The sequence below is a fragment of the Pipra filicauda genome, unplaced genomic scaffold (assembly GCF_003945595.2).
Source record: "Pipra filicauda isolate LSUMZ 115617 unplaced genomic scaffold, ASM394559v2 scaffold458_size729537_pilon, whole genome shotgun sequence".
In the NCBI taxonomy this organism is placed as follows: Eukaryota; Metazoa; Chordata; class Aves; order Passeriformes; family Pipridae; genus Pipra; species Pipra filicauda.
Genome location: NW_024104596.1, coordinates 311,710 through 329,356, shown reverse-complemented (window position 1 = coordinate 329,356; position 17,647 = coordinate 311,710). Strand labels below are relative to the sequence as shown.

The following is a 17,647-nucleotide window of genomic DNA, read 5'->3' as shown; positions in this document are numbered from 1 at the left end:
TATGACATTCTAAGCTTGTTAAAAGGATAATGGTCCCATATTTTTTATTACAGGTTAGCAAAACAAAATCCAATGGATTACAATATTTACATGTTATTTGAAAAATTAAGTAGTGATAAAAGCATGTCACAATCATTGTTTTTTTTTTTTTTTTTCCTTTTTGGTAACCATTACAAACACCCAATCCAGGTATGGAACTGTTTAAATACATTTGAAATGAGGCCAATTAAAAAACAAATACAGACACAAAATGTGTATTTATACTTGTCCCTCCAATGTTTTTTTTTTATGATGTTCCCTCCCTATTAAAAAAAAAAAAACAAAAAAACAAAAAACCCAACAAAAAAATCAAAAAGAATCCCCCTAACACACAGTTGATGAATCCCCAAAAAAGCAAAACACCATGCTTCTCAAGTAGCACTTATTCCACAAATGCAACATTTTTGCCATCATTTTTATGTGAAGCTATCCAGGACAAAATTTCCCCGAGAGCTTCCTATTCTCCCCTCCCTCCCCCTCCCACAGATCCCCCCCAAAAACAAAAAAAACAAACGAAGACACATGCACTTCTAAAACTAGGTTTCAGTCAAGTACTTTCTACTTTTTGGAAAGAAACTTTTTTTTTTTAGCTTTTGTTTTTTTGTCTTTTTTTTTTTGTTTGTTTGTTTTTTTGTTCACAATCAGAACATACCCATGGGCACCAGATCCTGTATTCGCTGCTCAGGCAAAACTCCAGTTAAGTTTGGTAGGCTTTCCACCCAAGAAGTAGTGCAGGATCAGCCACTTAGGTATGCAGGTTCCTATTTTCATTCGACACTGCTCCCCTCATGCTAAAAGCTAAGGAGGAGGGGAAAAACTCAGCAACTCCATCTTGAATTGAGTAAAAGTAGTTCTCCAGGCTCAATGTCATATGTAACTATTTCACCTCCGCTTGCAAAAAAGATGTGTTAACAGACACCCCTCCCTCCCACCACACCAAAACAAAAAAGAAAACACGCACACCACAGACGAAATAAAAAAAAAAAGGCATCCAATCTTAACGAAAAGTTACTGGTGTGAGACTGATCGATGTTAATATGACAAGCAACAGAATGGTTATGAGGACCCATGTGTTTGGCCCATGAGCTGCATAGCTGTGCTGTAAGTTTGGTTCTTTAGTTTTTTTTTTTAAAGTTAAAACTTCTTTGTTATCTCCATATGTTTAAAATTGACAACAACGAACAATAAGAACAACAGCAACAACAAAAAAAATTCTATTCACAAGATCTAGTCTCCTTTCCCTGTCCCCCACTCAAAAAGAAATACTCATTTTACATGAAAAACTCAATTGTGCTGTATTTGTAACACCTCAGGCTGATAGAAAATAAACGTGTGGCAAACAAAACCGCACAATCAGTCACATGAAATTCTACCAAATACTAAAATTATAACCAAATACTAACAAACAGCTTACCTGGAATAAAGGATGACAATTCACAAACAGTTATCTAGGAATTAAAGTATCTCTCTCTTTTTTTTGTTTTTTTTTTTTACTAAAATAATTAAAAAAATCACAGTATTTTAAGAAATAAAACCCACACTGGGATTTTAAGCACAATTTGTTTTCCTTTCTTTAAAACTTTCTTTTTCTTCCTCCATTCACCACCTTGCCCAGCAGTCTCTCTACATTTAACCACAACAACAACAGGTAGTACTGACAAATGCAGAGATCTCCCTTGGTTAATTCTGAGGTACTAGGAAACAGGTGACTGTTTTAAGCAAAGCAGTTTCTGTTTTGTTTTTGTTTTCTTTTTTTTTTTTTTTTTTTTGTTTGTTTGTTTGTTTGTTTTTTCTCTTTTTTTTTTCTTTTCTAAAGCAGTTGCATTCAGTCTGGAAAATCATTATGTATTAAAACTAGAAAAACGCACACAAATTTGTGTGCTGAAAAGTTGTCCCCCCACCACTTCTTCCATGCTCAAACGCTTCCATTCAAAACAATCGAAGTTCTCCACTGCAAAGCACATGTAATGTAGGAAACACGGGGAGTTGCTTCATTAGTCCAAGATGAACGTAACTTCCCGCTGTCAGATCCAGAAGAAAAGATGCAGTGATGTAATGGAGCCACTTATTCCATCACTTAAATAACTTTAATATACACACACTCACACAGGTACCAGTGCTTTGAAAATAGATCATTCAGTCCTAAAAGCAGCTTTTTTTCTTCCTTCTGCCCACCCCACCCACCCACGCCATCCGGCTCATCTCTGTTCAAGTACGTCGATTAGACTGACACCAAACACTTATTCATTTTTGGCCTCTGAGTTGTCTTGGAGAGGTTTGTCAGCAGCTACCATGCTGACTGCTGTTTCACCATTGTGGGAGTAGTCCACCACCATTGTCTCAATGTCTTCTTTTTCTTCTGGCAGTGTGCTTACTGTTTCCTCCATGTCCTCCTTTGGCTGGTTGTCCTCGCCGGTCCTGTGGTTGCTTTCGTTCAGCGCCCTGCAAAGCCAAGCAGCAGAGAACAGAAACAGTCAATACAGGGCACAGCAAAGCCAATCACATGAGGGAGAAAAACACATCACTTTCCAAAAAGGCAGACAGGCCACTGCCACCTCTGGCTCAAAAGAAGAGGAAGTGGAATGAAGTTACCACTGGCACCCACAATATTCTGGCTTTGAACCCAAATCTTTGTTTGTTCTGCACTGGGACAGATATGAGTGAGAGGGAAGAACTCAAATTGTGACATTTAAAGTCTACTCCCCTTTTTCCAGTCCCCTGGTAAACAAGACTTATGAGACACCAAACAAATGCACAGGAAAACAGTACTTTTCCGAAAGAGTTAATGATCCAATAAAACTTTTCATAGGTTTCAAGTACTCATATTCAGGCAGGCAACATTATGGGTAAGAGAAGTCATTATTTATTGTCCCATCACAGTTAACCTACAATGCTGTATTCAAATGTTTTCCACAAGTCAGCAACCTTGAATGAAATCTACTTTTTGAAGAAACTCTGCTCAGCAAAGAGATCTCTGCTACCAACGAGATCTCCGCTACCAATGAGATCTCCATCAAAAGAAGGAAAAAGATTGTTCCAGAGATGCCTGTCTTATCTGTGATGCTATCATCCCACAGTGGGCAAACTGTCACAGAAAGGCAAACATTTAAAAAAAAAAATCAACAATACACTCAGATGAAGTTAATCCTGGCCAAGTGGTATTGACCCAAGGACAATCTTAAGTTTTGGAATCATAGTTAAACCCCACAGTCTTACAGCTGCCCTGGGCTGCAGAGTTAAAAAGGATGAATGAGAACTTCCTATGCAGAGACATCTGATGACTGTATCCACACCTGTGATAGACTTGTTCTTCATAGAACCGTGTTTGCTGTCATCACAGGGCTTTTTGGGAGGGGAGGAAAGGGGTGATACAGAGATCTAATCCTTCCTTTGGCTGTTTGGCAAAGGAATGCAAACCAACTTACATGCCATGTCTGAGCACATGTCGTTCCCACTCAGAGCCTTCTGTAAAAGATCGGCCGCAGAACTCACACGGGAAGCGTTTCTCTGGAGCACTGCTGTCAGGATACATCATGGGATCTGGAAAAAGACAGCAGCCCATGAACTCAGAAGTGCCAGAGCAAGAAGGGATCATTGTGATCCTACTCTGATCCCTTCTGCTGCACATTCTCATCCTGGAGGACCAAAAGGACATTCCTGTCAAAAACTGCTTGTGAAAATGTAACTCCCGCAAAGCAAAGTAACACTACAGGTGACAAATCCCATCCCAAATCCTAGACTATCTCTGCAAATCAGGGTAAGGAGTTACTACTCCCTGTTCCTGTGTTTCAGCAAGTGAAGAGACTGTGAAATTTTAATTCCAAACCAAAACTGGGAAGTTTAGGACTGACATGGCTTGAAAGCAAAATCAAAAAATCCACTCGAGTCCATCTATAATTTTTGAATTGGTAGCACAAATTTTAGGAAACACAGACTTGGTGTATTTAACATGTGACCCTCATAATATATTGACATCCTTTCACAAGGGAAGTATAATGGATTAAGTCCCGCATCTTAACTGCATAGGTGTTTCATCACATCCTAATCTTTTATACAAAGTGCTTGGGGCCGCATTTGCAGAAGTGTCAAGCACCCAGCAATATGAGTGAAGTCAATGGCAGTTCAGGGAGCGGCATTCCTGAAAGCCAATTCCATGTGAACGCAGCCCGCTCTCACAGAAGATGAAACATTTCCTCACAAATTAAGAAGATCGCCACACAAGCCATTAAAAATAATTGCATGAACTATCTCACTTGATTCTTTTGCTGGAAATGAGACAGCACCATCTGCTCAGAGCATTAATTCCTTAGCAGGGATTATTTTAAGCAAGAAATCAACAGAATGTCTTTCTGACTTCTCCCAAACTACATAATAAAATGAAAGGGATTTTGCTTCATATTGGTTCTGATCTTTGCTCACTTGATTTCTTCACTCTCATATTTACTCTGTTCAAGATCAGTCTGAACTCAAAATTGCTCACACATTGCCTATTATCCACATGTAAGCCCTGTATATGCATTTTTGTGACACGTCTCAGTAGTTAGCCTTGACATAAGTTTATATGAAATGGTTCTTGACATGTTTTTTTGCCTCTTCACCCTGGAAGAAAAAAAATCCACTTCGTATTCCTTATTGGTAGTGATTTATTATGTGGTTAAATATCATAAAGCTGCTGTGTCATGAGGAGTACCAGAATGTAAGTAAATGCCATTAGCTCAGTTTGTATCTGGATTTTAATGCCTTATGCAAGGTACAAATTTATAAACACATTGCAACACACAGACTAGACATGATGCAGGGAAAAATATTTATGGAGGGTAATAGTTTTAGAGGCAAAAGCTGCTGCTGTTCTGCATAAGAATATATCTATCGTGTAGTACACAATAGAATCTTTATTCTGGACCTCTGCAGAGAGGAGGTATTAAACAGAGAGATTGTTTTGCCTAAAAAAGGGAGGAGAAGGAGCTGTGCAGACTGCAAGAGAGAAAACTCCAGCAAGACCTTGTTGTGGCCTTCCAGTTCTAAAAGGGGGATTGTAAGACGGAGAGACTGCTTTTACTAGGGCCTGTAGATTCAAACCTGTAGGGCAAGGGTTTAAAACTGAAAGAAAGTAGCGTTAGATTGGACATAAGGAAGAAAGTTTTTAAGATGAAGGTGGTAAGGTCCTGGCACAGGTTGTCCAGAGAACCTGTGGCTGCTCCAACACTAGAAATGTTCAAGGCCAGGTTGAATAGGGGCTTGAAGCAACCTGGTTGAGTGGAAAGTGTCCCTGCCCATGGCAGGGGTGTTGGACTGTACGATCTTTAAAGGGCCCTTCCAACCCAACCCGGTCCAAGATTTATACTTGTAACTCTCATTAAGATTAGCGAGTGTTACTCTAGTAAAAACAACACCTTTTCAGACAACACTACCTTGTTCATCTTACTTCCCAATAAGTTTTGCTTCTAAGGATGTGAATTTGGGCTGCTTCCCTGGCAGAATATCAGAAGCTGCTCTTCTTTGGGGCCTGGAGAGGAGAAGTAACAGACTGCACACACACCTGACCTGTGTTTTTGCTTCATCTCATCACACACACAAGCACTCGTGGACATTTCACAAAATCACAGAAGATGCTGAGATGGAAGGGACCTACAAGGATCATCGAGTCCAACTCCTGGCCCTCCAAAGGACCATCCTCAAGAATCACATCATGTGCCCCAGAGTATCATCCATCTTTGCTGCCCTCCTTTGGACACTCTCTAATGGCTTAATATTTGTTTCTGTCTACTATGGAAAAACGCCTCTCAATTCCAACTTCTGCTAAGACCAATACACAAAGATCAGTAAAGACAGTCAGTCTCTCATAGACACAGTTCCCACCAGGGAGAGATGTTCTTTGCATTGCCAGACACCTTCTTTTTCCTCCCTCATCTCCTTTTATACTATATCCTTTAACAGAAGCAAATTACTCTCTTCCTTTCCCATTCAAGATTTCAGTTCAGCTCTGCTGAGCTCTGCTGCTCAGCTCTGCCTGTTCACGTGGGCAAGAGCCCTTCTTTGGTCCACTATCCAACAGCTCATTAGGAAAAGCCATACACTCTTATTTGCACCTTCAGATTTGCACTGCACAGAGCAGCACAAAGTCAAAGTGGTGAATCTGGGCAGCTGTTTGACTCACAGGAAGAAATTCTGGTTCTCCCTAAGTCACAGACCTCAGAGGGTTCAGACAGCACTTGCTTCCAGATACCTGGAGCACACGGAGGCACTCCTAGCAAATCCCACTTTCTGCTAACACCACAAGGGCTAGAATTGTCAAATGCACCCCAGTAGCACACAGAATTGCAGAGTTTAATCTGATCTGAAAGCTGTAACAGCATTAGCCACCTTGACAGACTCTAAAACCACAGGTCTGGTCCTCTGCTAACAGGGCAAACCACTCCTGTGTTAGAAATATCTTCTGAAAATCCATAGGGATATGCCAGCAGGTAACTTAGCATCCAACCATGTCTTCAGTTCCTGTCTCGCTGGGACATTTTTCAAAAGTGTTCCTTGCATCTTTGCACCTTATAGTGGCAATTCACACGACTTGTCTTGAAAAATAATCAATAAAACTGAATTTTTTCCAGATAACTTTGCTGTAGTAGGCATAACTGTTTTCTGCATTTTCTACCTATTTTTGTATAATATATTACAAATGGTAACAGATTAAAGAGGAGTGAAAAATAACAGTGGTGAAACAGTGGGCCTACAGACCAACCAGGAGAGAATTGCTGCAAACCATTAAGACATTACCCACCCATTGCTGAAGTATTGATCACTAGAAACATGGCCATAAAACATCTACTATCCCTGCAAATTTAAAACTCCAGCACAGAAGATGATATTTTTTATACTTTCACAGTGTAACCTAAAGCAAATTTAAACAATGAACTTCACCTTGGGCTGTCCCCCCCCCCCCCCCCCATGGTGCATTTACAGGGATTTGTCAGGCCTGGCAGACAGCACTTTCTTCTCCTTGATCTGGATATCATGGCTTCCAAGGTCACTCCAGCACCTGTGCTTGTATGTAACGCTAAAGTAATCCTCACAAGGACAGCATGACTCTTCATCCCCTGCTAGCTGTGGGTCTACACAGAGCATTAATCAGCCTCCTACATCTCCAACTAAGGTGAACTGCTGCTTTAGTCAAACCAGTGCACAATTCCTGTTCCAGTCATGAGGATCTGAGGGTCGAAGCTGTCCCTGAACAGACACCCAAGCATATTTACATGACTCCTAATGTTGAACTTTGAAATGCATATAGAACTAACATTCTTTAGGTCCTCCTCTTGATTTCTCTACCACTCTACCCGAGATCTCATGCAGGATATTTTTCATTAAAGCACAAGTGGTTTCCTATCCAATTGGCTTCCTTTCTCATTTAAATAAAAGCTATCACTAACCACACTTGAAGCTCCTCTGCTAAGTGCAGACTGAATCTATGGTGCATGGACACCAAAAAAAGTCAAGATGCTAAGGGGTTTCGATATTAAAAGGTCAGAAACATGATCTGAATCATTTTAGTTCTGTAAACTAACTCTGAATCCAGAAATGGGAATTTTTCAACATCTGAAAATATGTAGCTAGACACATTTTCCTTTCTGAAAAATTCCTGACTGAGCTTTGAAAGCTAAAAATTGAGGAGGAAAAAGTTAAACATGGTGGTGTACCTTCAGCTGAGGCACACAGAACTTTGCTAACTGCAGCTGTCAGCATCAAGAAAATGGGTGACCCAGAATTCAAATCATAAGTGGGCTAGAGTTGTGAACATACCGCATTTGAATGATCAATTGTGCACCAGAACTAGAAGACACACAGTTCACATCAGATATTGCAATAACCTCATTTTCATGGGAGAAGTTGAAAAGGAAGGGCAAGAAACCCTTTGTTTAATTTACAGAGAACCTTACTTTTTGCCTGCTGATCTAACTTCAACCAAACCAAAAGCATTAGTAAGCACGTGGCCCAGCCTTGTTGAAGTCAGTGGGATTATTCTTAGACACAAACTTAGGCACATGTTTAAATATGCAACAGTACAGACAGGTGGAGCACGGACCCACCCTGGCTCAAGAGCTGCCCACTGCAGAACTGCAACAAGGCTGACTGACAAAAAATGCTAGGCACAGAGTAAATAACAGCCCATAAACCAGCCTTCATCCTTCACTTGAATGAAAAATGCTTACCAAAACAGAAAATCTGACAGGTCACTAAAATACTCCACTTACATAGTTTTCCAAGCCCTTACAGATGTCCTCTGCATGGGCAGGTAAGTCACAGATGCTATCTGTGCTTTTCCATGGTATGTATTCTCTTAACAGACAGAAAACTTGCCATGAGGATTAGAAACATGAGATTCCCATAGCAGCAGTGCCTGTGATAAAAGCCACATTCTGCTTCTACTGCCAGGCCTGCTGCAGACAATGTGCTGTAGAATCAACAGCTGACCTCATATGGTTGGACTGGTGAGGTATGTTGTAGTGCCAAAAAATCCCCAATAAAATAAACCCAACATATCAAAAAGCTGCACTGACCTCTCTCTTCAGTTTTGGGGCTTAACTCTTCATCTTTTTCTTCTTCATCACTGCTACAGCTCTCTGTTTTTCCTTTCATTTGTTCCAACTGGTCCAAGTTAACCCGTCCAACCAGCTCAAAATTACGACTCACCTTTGAAAGAAACACTTTTGTTAGCAGTCAGCACAATCACCAACTAATCTGAAAAATCATCACATATGCAAAGCAAAATCAAGTACACCCCAAAGCCTGTTGAGCTAGAGGTAGCATGCAGTCCCCCCCAATCAAATTAACACTCGTTTCTTTTCATCAACAGCAATAATCCTATTGCTGTTTGTTCTGTATTTCTCATTTTTGCTTTTCAAAAACAAATGAGATTCAGCAACCCCCCTCATTTCTTCATCCAAGAAACATAAAAACACTAAGTAGCATCCTCTTTTTATGGCATTACTCAACCACTGTGATCAAATGCTGTCACTGCATATCCACGGTGAAGGAAAACTCTTTGTGACTGGTTCATTCAGCTTTACTCATGAAAGGATGGATCTTTTTGTACTGAGCACATGGCTGCTGTGTGCCACATACACTTTCACTCATTAACAATGGATTAATTTTCATTACGAAGGGCTGCAAAGTGCTCTGAAAACTGATGCACAGACTATAATGGGAACAATTCACCCAGCAGTCAAATTCAGCTAACCCTGGGGTGAAATGCACCAGCTACTTAACAGCTCACAGCAGCAGTATGAAAGGAGCAGCTCAGGGCATAGGATCCACCACATCCAACAGAAACAACAGAGCAGCAGTCCAGATTTACAGTGGAGGCGGAGAGCATGGAGCATGACCAGGACACTGAGGCTAATACTTGCTGGATGACAAGTGCCCTCTGAGCTCATTGATCACTGCTAGGAAGGGTTTTGGATTCATCTTTCATGCAGAGAGACAGCCCTCTATCAGCACAAGCACTGAGCCACAAAGGCAGGAAGGACAGAGACGGAGGAATGAGCGCACTACAACACCTCCTGCAAGATACTGAATGAAAATATCAACACCACTGACTATTCTTTATCCCTCTGTAGGAAAGGAAATGTCAATGATCCCAAGCAGGATGTGAATTAGACTGCAGTATATATCCAAATAGTAAAGCATCCTAAATGCAGTGATGGGAAGATTTCTAGCACTACTCTTCAGACAGTTGTGATCAGGTTCTCTAACTTAACACATTACCCACACTGAGATTTAAACAAACAGGACCACACTCAAGGCACTTAGTTCATATAAAGGAACTCTTTAAGGTGCAATATATAACTTGGGTATCTGAGCCCAGAACATGGACACAAATTAGAGAGGTAAAAGTTAACAAAGAAAAAAGGGGAAATGATACCCTAAACTACCAGCACCATCACTGCAGGTCCCGATTGGAAAGGAGAGCTAAGTATGGAAATAATAGTTCCTCCTGGATACACCAGGTACCTTGCTGTGATGCCTAGGAGGTATGCAACATCTCAGGTACTGTTTGAAGTGCAGAAGACTCTCCAGAAGTAATAAAGGGGGCAGACAAGTACAGCAGGCCAACATGAGTTAAAGTTTGGTTTTATAGGACAGCCAAATACTTTTTAAGCATGAAAAGTTTTTTTTCTGGGACTTCTGCTACCAATACCTTCCATATAAATATATTTGGATGTAAGGAAAAGTCATTCAGTCAATGAAGTTTTTAGTTGAGGACCTGGGCAGCTCAGTTCCAACAGGTGGGGGCATATAGCTGCCTTCCCTGGAAATCTGACAAGGAAGCACTCCAAGAAATACTCCAAAACATATCTCAGTTCTAAAACATAAATGTTTCTCAGCTACACAGCTAGCAGTTACAGAAATTCAAAGCCAACAGTCTGTGGAAAGCCTTTAATGGCTTCTCAAAGACTGGGCCTGGTATGCACTCAGGTAATCCACAAAAACTCCAAAGCAGTCTTAACTTAGGACCTAGTTAGACTTGCTGTCTATCTTTCCCTTGTTAAATGTAAATGGGGATGTACAGCCCTCTTTGTTATTAAAATATGCATGACATGCCACGCTGCTGAAGTTACCAGAGCAATCTTATGTTTGGAATATCCTGCCTTTTACAGGGGCTGAATCACACTGCCTTAGTATTTTTTTCACAACCCTTCCCACCACCCCACTCCTTTAAATAAACCTAGCATACACAGGAGCCTTTTCCAGATAATCATACTCTGCATGCAACAGTCTGCCAATTCTGATCAATCTGAACAGCTTTAGGAACGCTTATTTTTCAGTTTCTGAAGAAAAAAAAGAAATAATGAGAAAAATGAGGCAGGCAAGTGCAACATGGGATTAGTTTCCAAATTTAGGGAGGGAGACAAAAAAAACCCCAAACAGTGTCAAGTTGGCTAGTCAGACATGCAACTAAACTAATACAGCATTTGCAAAGGGGTAGATTGCCACAAATTAAAACTATTTGGATGTTACCTTGTGCTCATCTCGAAGGTGAGCATCCAGCTCCTCTGTGTGTTTGGTCTCATAGTAGCAGAGTTGGCATTTGTAAGGTTTCAGTTCATTGTGCTTCTCTATGTGCTGCTGCAAGCTCTCATCACTGGAGCAAGTAAAGGTACACTTATCACAGCGGAAAACAACTCCCTGCAAGTACTTGGACAGTTTGGAACGGCAGACTTCAATGGGAACGACCCGCTCTTCTGTAGGGACAGGACAACATTCACTTAACAAATTTTATGAAATACCAGGCCAACACGTCAACAGTTTGGGTGCTGCCACTGGCACAAAGAATGGGATATGCTGTATGGGAAGGCAGTCTGTCTATGACAGAATGGGACCTATTAAAATAACACAAGAAAACAACCCTGCAATCACAGGGTTAATCTTTAAAAGCTACAAATGCAGGTGTCCTCACAGACCTAATTGGTTGTTGGGTGGTGAGGCTAGGAATGGAAGTTTTGGGGCAAATGAGACTGCATCTGCGAGTCAGAGCAGCAGAGCCAAGGAATACAAAACCAGCCATAAATCAAGCCAGACCAAAAGTCCATTTTGGTTCAGCACTCAACAGCAGCCAGGAACAGCTTCTAGAAATTTAATAAAGAGGGAAGCTGCAGGGTGCTTCCCAACGCATCTTTTTAGAGCCAGCCCACTGCTGGCTCTATATAAATCAGAACCAGTGTCCTTGCAATCACATCTAAACTGCTCTCTGGGGATTGAGAGTGCAAGCAAGGTAGCACCTTTTCCTGGAAAGGGCTGGGCAGTTAACCCAGGGGCAGAAACTTCCCAACACACCCAGAGCTTTCAGAAGGCTCAGGCTCAAAATCTGCAGGCATGATGTACTTACTGCAAATGCTCTTGCTGAGTTTCTAAACTCTGCACTTCTCAAAGCACTGATGTTTAACAGAGTTGCAATTAATTTCATGTCATTTGACACACCAGAATTCGATGTGCCTTAACATTCCTCCACTGTGGTGCTCTCCAAGATGTGTGCACAAGAGAAACTCAGAATGTGACTGTTCAGCAGAGTCACCAGATCTTCATTACGGGCTTTTGATACTCAACTGGCATTTTGAACTAGAACAGTGAAATTTAGTACTATTGATCCTTATGGAGTGCAGGTTAAAGGAGGGGTTTGATCCTTCCCATCCATGTTCATCCTTCATGATAGATGAAAAAAAAAGAGGCCTGAATCTCTCATGGTAGATACGAATGTGAGATGTAGCAACGCACACATGGATCTGAGCCAATGGGCCCTTTTCTTTAGTGAGGAGGGTAATATTACACCTAAAGACAACTACAGAAACACACACTCCTCTCCCTCACAATAAGACTTTTCCTACAGCTCAACAAAATATTCTGTCATGCTCAGCTTCTTCCTAAACAAAGAACTTGTCCCATCTCATAATTTCCTCTCTGGCCACTACAAAAAAGTTTTATAGAAAAGTATGCCTTAGCAACAACAAAAAAAAAACAAAACCCCTACCTGTAGACTTGTGATTTTTTTCCTACACCAACAATAGCTTTTTTAGCTATAAAGAAACCAAGTTGTGGCCATTCAGGGTGGAAACAGAGGACGGAAGAACAGGGTCTATCTAACAGACAGCAGAATTTAAAGTTGTGGTGCTGAGATAATTAAAATTTTTTTTTACAAGGTTACTGCAGCTGTATGCTTTTGACTCACAGAAATAAATGACATGGTTTCAAAAGTGAAAAGGTCAAGTGAAGTTTTCAAAAAGGGAAATACTAATTAAAATATTTTTAAAATCACTTTTCCTCTAGCACCTGGCACAGATAAAAAAAGCTAAAACATGGGATGGTATAAAACTTTGTATCTACCAGTCTGGAATAATGCAGCATTCCCTAACGTACAGTAGCAAAGCCCATTATCTCACAATCTCACACACACACACACACACACACACACACACACACACACATGTGCACTCCCCAAATCAAAGGCAGCACAGTAAGAGGAGAAAAGCAAAATATACATAAACATCAACTCTAGCCTGAAGGATTTCACTTTCAGTGAATGATTTAAAACTTTCACATGATGTATTCATGCCAGTGAACTTCCTCCAAGAAATGATTTTGGAACTTGCAGGGTTTGCTTGGATCTGGAATCTTACATTTTGTAAGGTGATGTTCTCATCTCCACCTTGCCTCTAAAAAGCTCTGTTTATTTATTTACTCATTTAGAACGCACTTTTCATATCTGGGCAACTGACAGGATTATAGCAAACCATAAAACCCCATATACAAATTGAAGAGGCAGTTTCTTTACCCATGTGTAGACTTCTCCAAAGTTCAGCAGTGTTTAAACAAACACTACTGCAGAACTGCAGACACCTCACAAGAAGATGTCAAAGGTTGAACTTGAGGACCTCTGAGGTCTTTTCCAACTTAATTGAATCTGTAATTCTTTGAAAAACTAATTGTATTGTTCAGAATAAATTAAAGGCCAACACCTCTGCTGGTCATGGAGCAAGAATTCATTGTCTCCTCTTGTGCCTCTCTCCTCTCCCCAAGCCTGCCAGGGAGAACTAGAGAGCCAAACTTCTCTTCACCAACCTGCAGCAGTCTCCGGCTGGGTCAGCCCTCTGTGACAGGACACCTGTAGTGAGTCTGTGCTCCATCTGCACCCGCAGAAGGGAGGGGTGAAGTGCTTTTACACTTATGAGGGATAGGTGATACATGAAAGAAGCTCTTGGAAGCTCTAATTCTTAATGGGAAGCAAATTTCTTGCCTGTGTTTTTGTGTTGTTTTGTTGTTTTTTTTTTTCTCACTAGGCATTCAGGCTTCTAGATGCTATTGCTTTAGCCCTGTGAAATTCAGCTTCTGTAGCCACTCATTAGGAGGCAAATATATTCTCCATTTCAAGTACATTTGAAATTTCACCAAGGATTAGGGGTGCAGCAACCTCGAAGTAATGTAAGAGTCATACATCCGTAAACATGCCTTTTACACAAAAGGAACATTAATTATGAATGGATCAAATCCTACACTCTTGATTTTACAAACTGCACCACTCCATCTACCTCAAAACCAATTTTCTTGGACCACAGCTCAGGGCTATGCCCTTGCTTTACCAATGCAATGGCTGTAAAAAAGGAAGGGTATCTTAGACTTCCTTCACTATCCCTCAGTCTCTCTTTCAGTGTATGTCAAATCTTGTCAAAATTGCCTGCTTCAGCTGCTACACAATAAACACTGGTAAAGAGTTCTTTTTTAGCTGGGTATATGCACCAAAAATAAGTAAGAACCTTACTTCCTTTATTATTACCTGGACACGTGATATCAAAGAGAACCTCTGTCTTTCCCTCGGTGGCCTCCAAGACTCTTTGTCAGCTATAATCCCACTTGCATTAAAACTTCTTTTACTCTGTTTTACCTCTCCCAATACTCTAGTGCACAGCCCATTATGTCCTTTGTTTGTTTCAGCAGCAAAAACTCCTGAGGTTGGTTTGAAGCAACAGTTCCACAGAAGAACAGAACCACAGGAGGTAAAAACCTCCTGGCAACTGGTCATAAACAGCTCTGCACAGGCAGTGCAGGTGCCTGAGCTCACGAAGGGCTCTTCCACTTCTGCAACTGGACACTCCCAGTGTCCAGTATTGGGAAAATACCCCAAGCCCATCCAGTTCCACCTCAGGTTGTCTATTTTAAGGTTCTGTCAGTGTCTACTGGAGCCTTGGCACAGCCACAAAACAGAGCACATCTCAGCAGCACTTGCACAGGGGTTAACTAAACCCTCTTCTACTCTAAAGTGGACTAATTCTGGATTATGTCCTCAAGATGAGCAAAATCTGACACAGCAACACCTTCAAAGATGAGAAGTAAAAGCTGAAGCACCTACCAAACACTTACAACCAAACATGGTAGCTTTGTAAGGTGCTTTCTGAACCACTGACAGGTCATTTTCCCCAGATGTTGCCTCTGAACAGCTCTGCTAGCAGAGAGAAATTTGTATGCGTTCTGCCAAGCTCACTGCATTGGTACAAGAAGGACTTGAAGCTACCAACACTGAGAAGTGGTATGTTACAAGGAATTATGATAGCACTTGTCACGCCAGGATCTCCTCCAGGAAAAAGATGGCATGCAAAACTTGTGTTTGCTCACCACCAATACCCTACTGTGAAACTCTGCCCAACCTGCAAGCAGGCAGAGTGCCATCCCAACACATGGGTTTGGCTTTCGGCAGCCAACAGACCATCTACAAGCATCAAGTGTGATAGCTGTGGGCAGGAATCCCAGCCTAGAGAGCCCAAACTGCTGTCTATTCTCAGCTAGCAAGCCCACAGCTAATAAAATATAAAAAATCCCTAATCTCACTTTTAACAGGCTTAAAAAAATTAAAATAAATAAATAAAAAAGGAGGAGAGGTGTAGATAGAAAAGAAGCCTTAAAGAAAACCAAAAATGAGATAATTGGTTTGATCCTAAGAATGAGGAGGAGAAAATAAAAAGTAACCAAGGGATATTTTGGGGCCCCTCTGGTTAGGTGATAAACTTTGACAGTGAGTTTAGGATAGCAAGGCCTTTATGATAACAAGGGCATAAGCAGGAAACAACTCTGGCCTAGATCAAAGCTGTAAATTAGGACAACTCTTGCTAAACAGGTGCCTGATGACTGCCAACTACGCTAGAGGAAAACCTTAAAAACAATTTCAAATCTTCCCCTGTTTCAGCAGTGGCAAACTTTGAAATTTTGCAAGGAATAAATAAGACGCATGGTTTAGAAATGAAACAAAAAGATACTCAAGGGCTAATGACTTATTCAACATACTTGTCCTCATATACAGAGAGGGGAAAATTTAATGACAAAGGCACTGTTCAGCATTCCCCTTGTCAGGTACGGACACACACACAGATGTTTGTTACCTCTGTGCAGAACTATGTGGTCAATCATGTTGCGTTTGTATTTGGTGTGATAGAGACAAAGAGGGCAGCGAAGGTCTTTGGGTCCTTCCTCGGGGACTGCCGAATGCCCAGCTTCCACGTGCATAGTAAAAGCAGATCTGTGGAACAGGAGGGAGAGATGAAAGCAGTCAGGAGAGGTGTGCAGAGAAACGATGAAGTGTCACAAGCTCTATAAGAGATGTGTCATGTAAAACGGTGCAGATGCCACTCAGCCCTGTCTTCACGGTGTTGCGTAGCACTGCAGTGAGGCTGCTCACATGAGTAACACATGAGCAGAGGTATTTGCAGGCCTGCATCCTAAAGTGACAATCACTCATTCTGACAAGATACTCTTTTGCTCTATGGTCACATTGCTATAGTTAAGATAGCAACAGAATTCCCATCCTTCGTGCTTATCATTCGTCTTCAGGCTGAAATACTCAGTGTACTTTCTCTAGCAAAGGTTAATTTTTTAGCAAGTTGAACAAAATCTATCAACTGTTCTGGACTTGCAAAGGTGAGGACAAACTTATTTCTGCAGGCAGATAACACTCTTAACCATCTCTGTCTTTGCAGGACAAGCCCCAAACCAGATAAACTGTTCAGACTGAGGGTACAAAAGTGATTTGTGTTCACAGTGAGTTTGGCACTGAGTGGTTAACTTCTAAAGCATCAGCCATAATGATCTGAAAACCCAAGACTAAGAATACTGTATTTATTAGTGTGGAAGAATGTATGAATACTCCACAGTACTTCCGAACAAAAAATATCATGCTGGCATTACACTGGCTGCATACTTAGGAGTTGCAAGAGATATGCATACAGAAGAAATTAACTGTACATTTATCTAACCATAAGCTCAACTACTGAAGTCAGAGGTCTCTATAAACCTAGAGCACTGGTATTTTTTTCCCAAAGCTTGCAAAAGCTAAAGGGCTTGACACATTGAACTAGAGTTAAAAAGTCTCTTAGATTTTCTTCAAGACTGTTAGCTTGAACATGAAGCAACTTATAAGTGGCTTTGGACCCAATCCAGCAATCCCTGAATTCTACAGGTATATTTCTATAATCTTCAGTGAGTGCTTTTATGCATTTAAGTTTCTATGGTGGCTTTAAAAGGGGACTGGTATGGGGTGGGTTTTTTGCCTCCCCCCCCCTTTTTTGAAGACAGAAGATATGCTGTGTTTCTAACAGAAGCACAACTTAATTCCTGAATGTTTGAGACACCACATGGAAGAACATTACTCCCTTACTAAAAACATGTTCAAATCCTACTTGATTTAAGATTATTTCATAACATTGAGGTAAAAGAAAATGCCACTCACAAGACACAAACAGATTGGACCTGGAAATTTCTGGTAATATTTAAGACAGAGAACAATCAGGAAACAAAGCACAAGCAATAAATTTTAAAACACAGAGGCAGCAAGGGGCTGAAGCAACAGAGGCCAGAGACATGTAACTAGAGGTTGCTCTTATGCGGATTCTCTCAGGTTTGTGCTCAACATTTTCTTCAACAGAATTCCTTCCCTTTATCTAGTCCTACTATCACTGGTCTCCTAAAAACAACTTTGAGGCCTTAATTGTCATCTCAGGGTGTTATACTCGAGAGTCCAGTACATCACGGGAAAACAATGAACCACACGGGTGCACAAGCTTTTTTTTTTCCATTAAAG

At 41.0% G+C, this 17,647-nt stretch overlaps 1 protein-coding gene across 2 annotated transcripts in view; it reads right to left on the bottom strand.

Annotated features, from left to right (window-relative positions):
* Positions 1 to 630: 630 nt before the first annotated feature.
* ZNF462 (zinc finger protein 462) overlaps positions 631 to 17,647 on the bottom strand; it is a 91,236-nt gene continuing 74,219 nt past the window's right edge. For both annotated transcript variants that reach the window (XM_039385973.1, XM_039385972.1), the window contains 5 exons: positions 15,954 to 16,090; positions 11,050 to 11,273; positions 8,589 to 8,721; positions 3,465 to 3,579; positions 631 to 2,481 (listed from right to left, as the gene is read on the bottom strand). In XM_039385973.1, the coding sequence (XP_039241907.1) occupies positions 2,280 to 2,481; positions 3,465 to 3,579; positions 8,589 to 8,721; positions 11,050 to 11,273; positions 15,954 to 16,090 (811 nt within the window). In that variant the 3' untranslated portion in view covers positions 631 to 2,279. The remainder of the gene's footprint in view (positions 2,482 to 3,464; positions 3,580 to 8,588; positions 8,722 to 11,049; positions 11,274 to 15,953; positions 16,091 to 17,647) is intronic.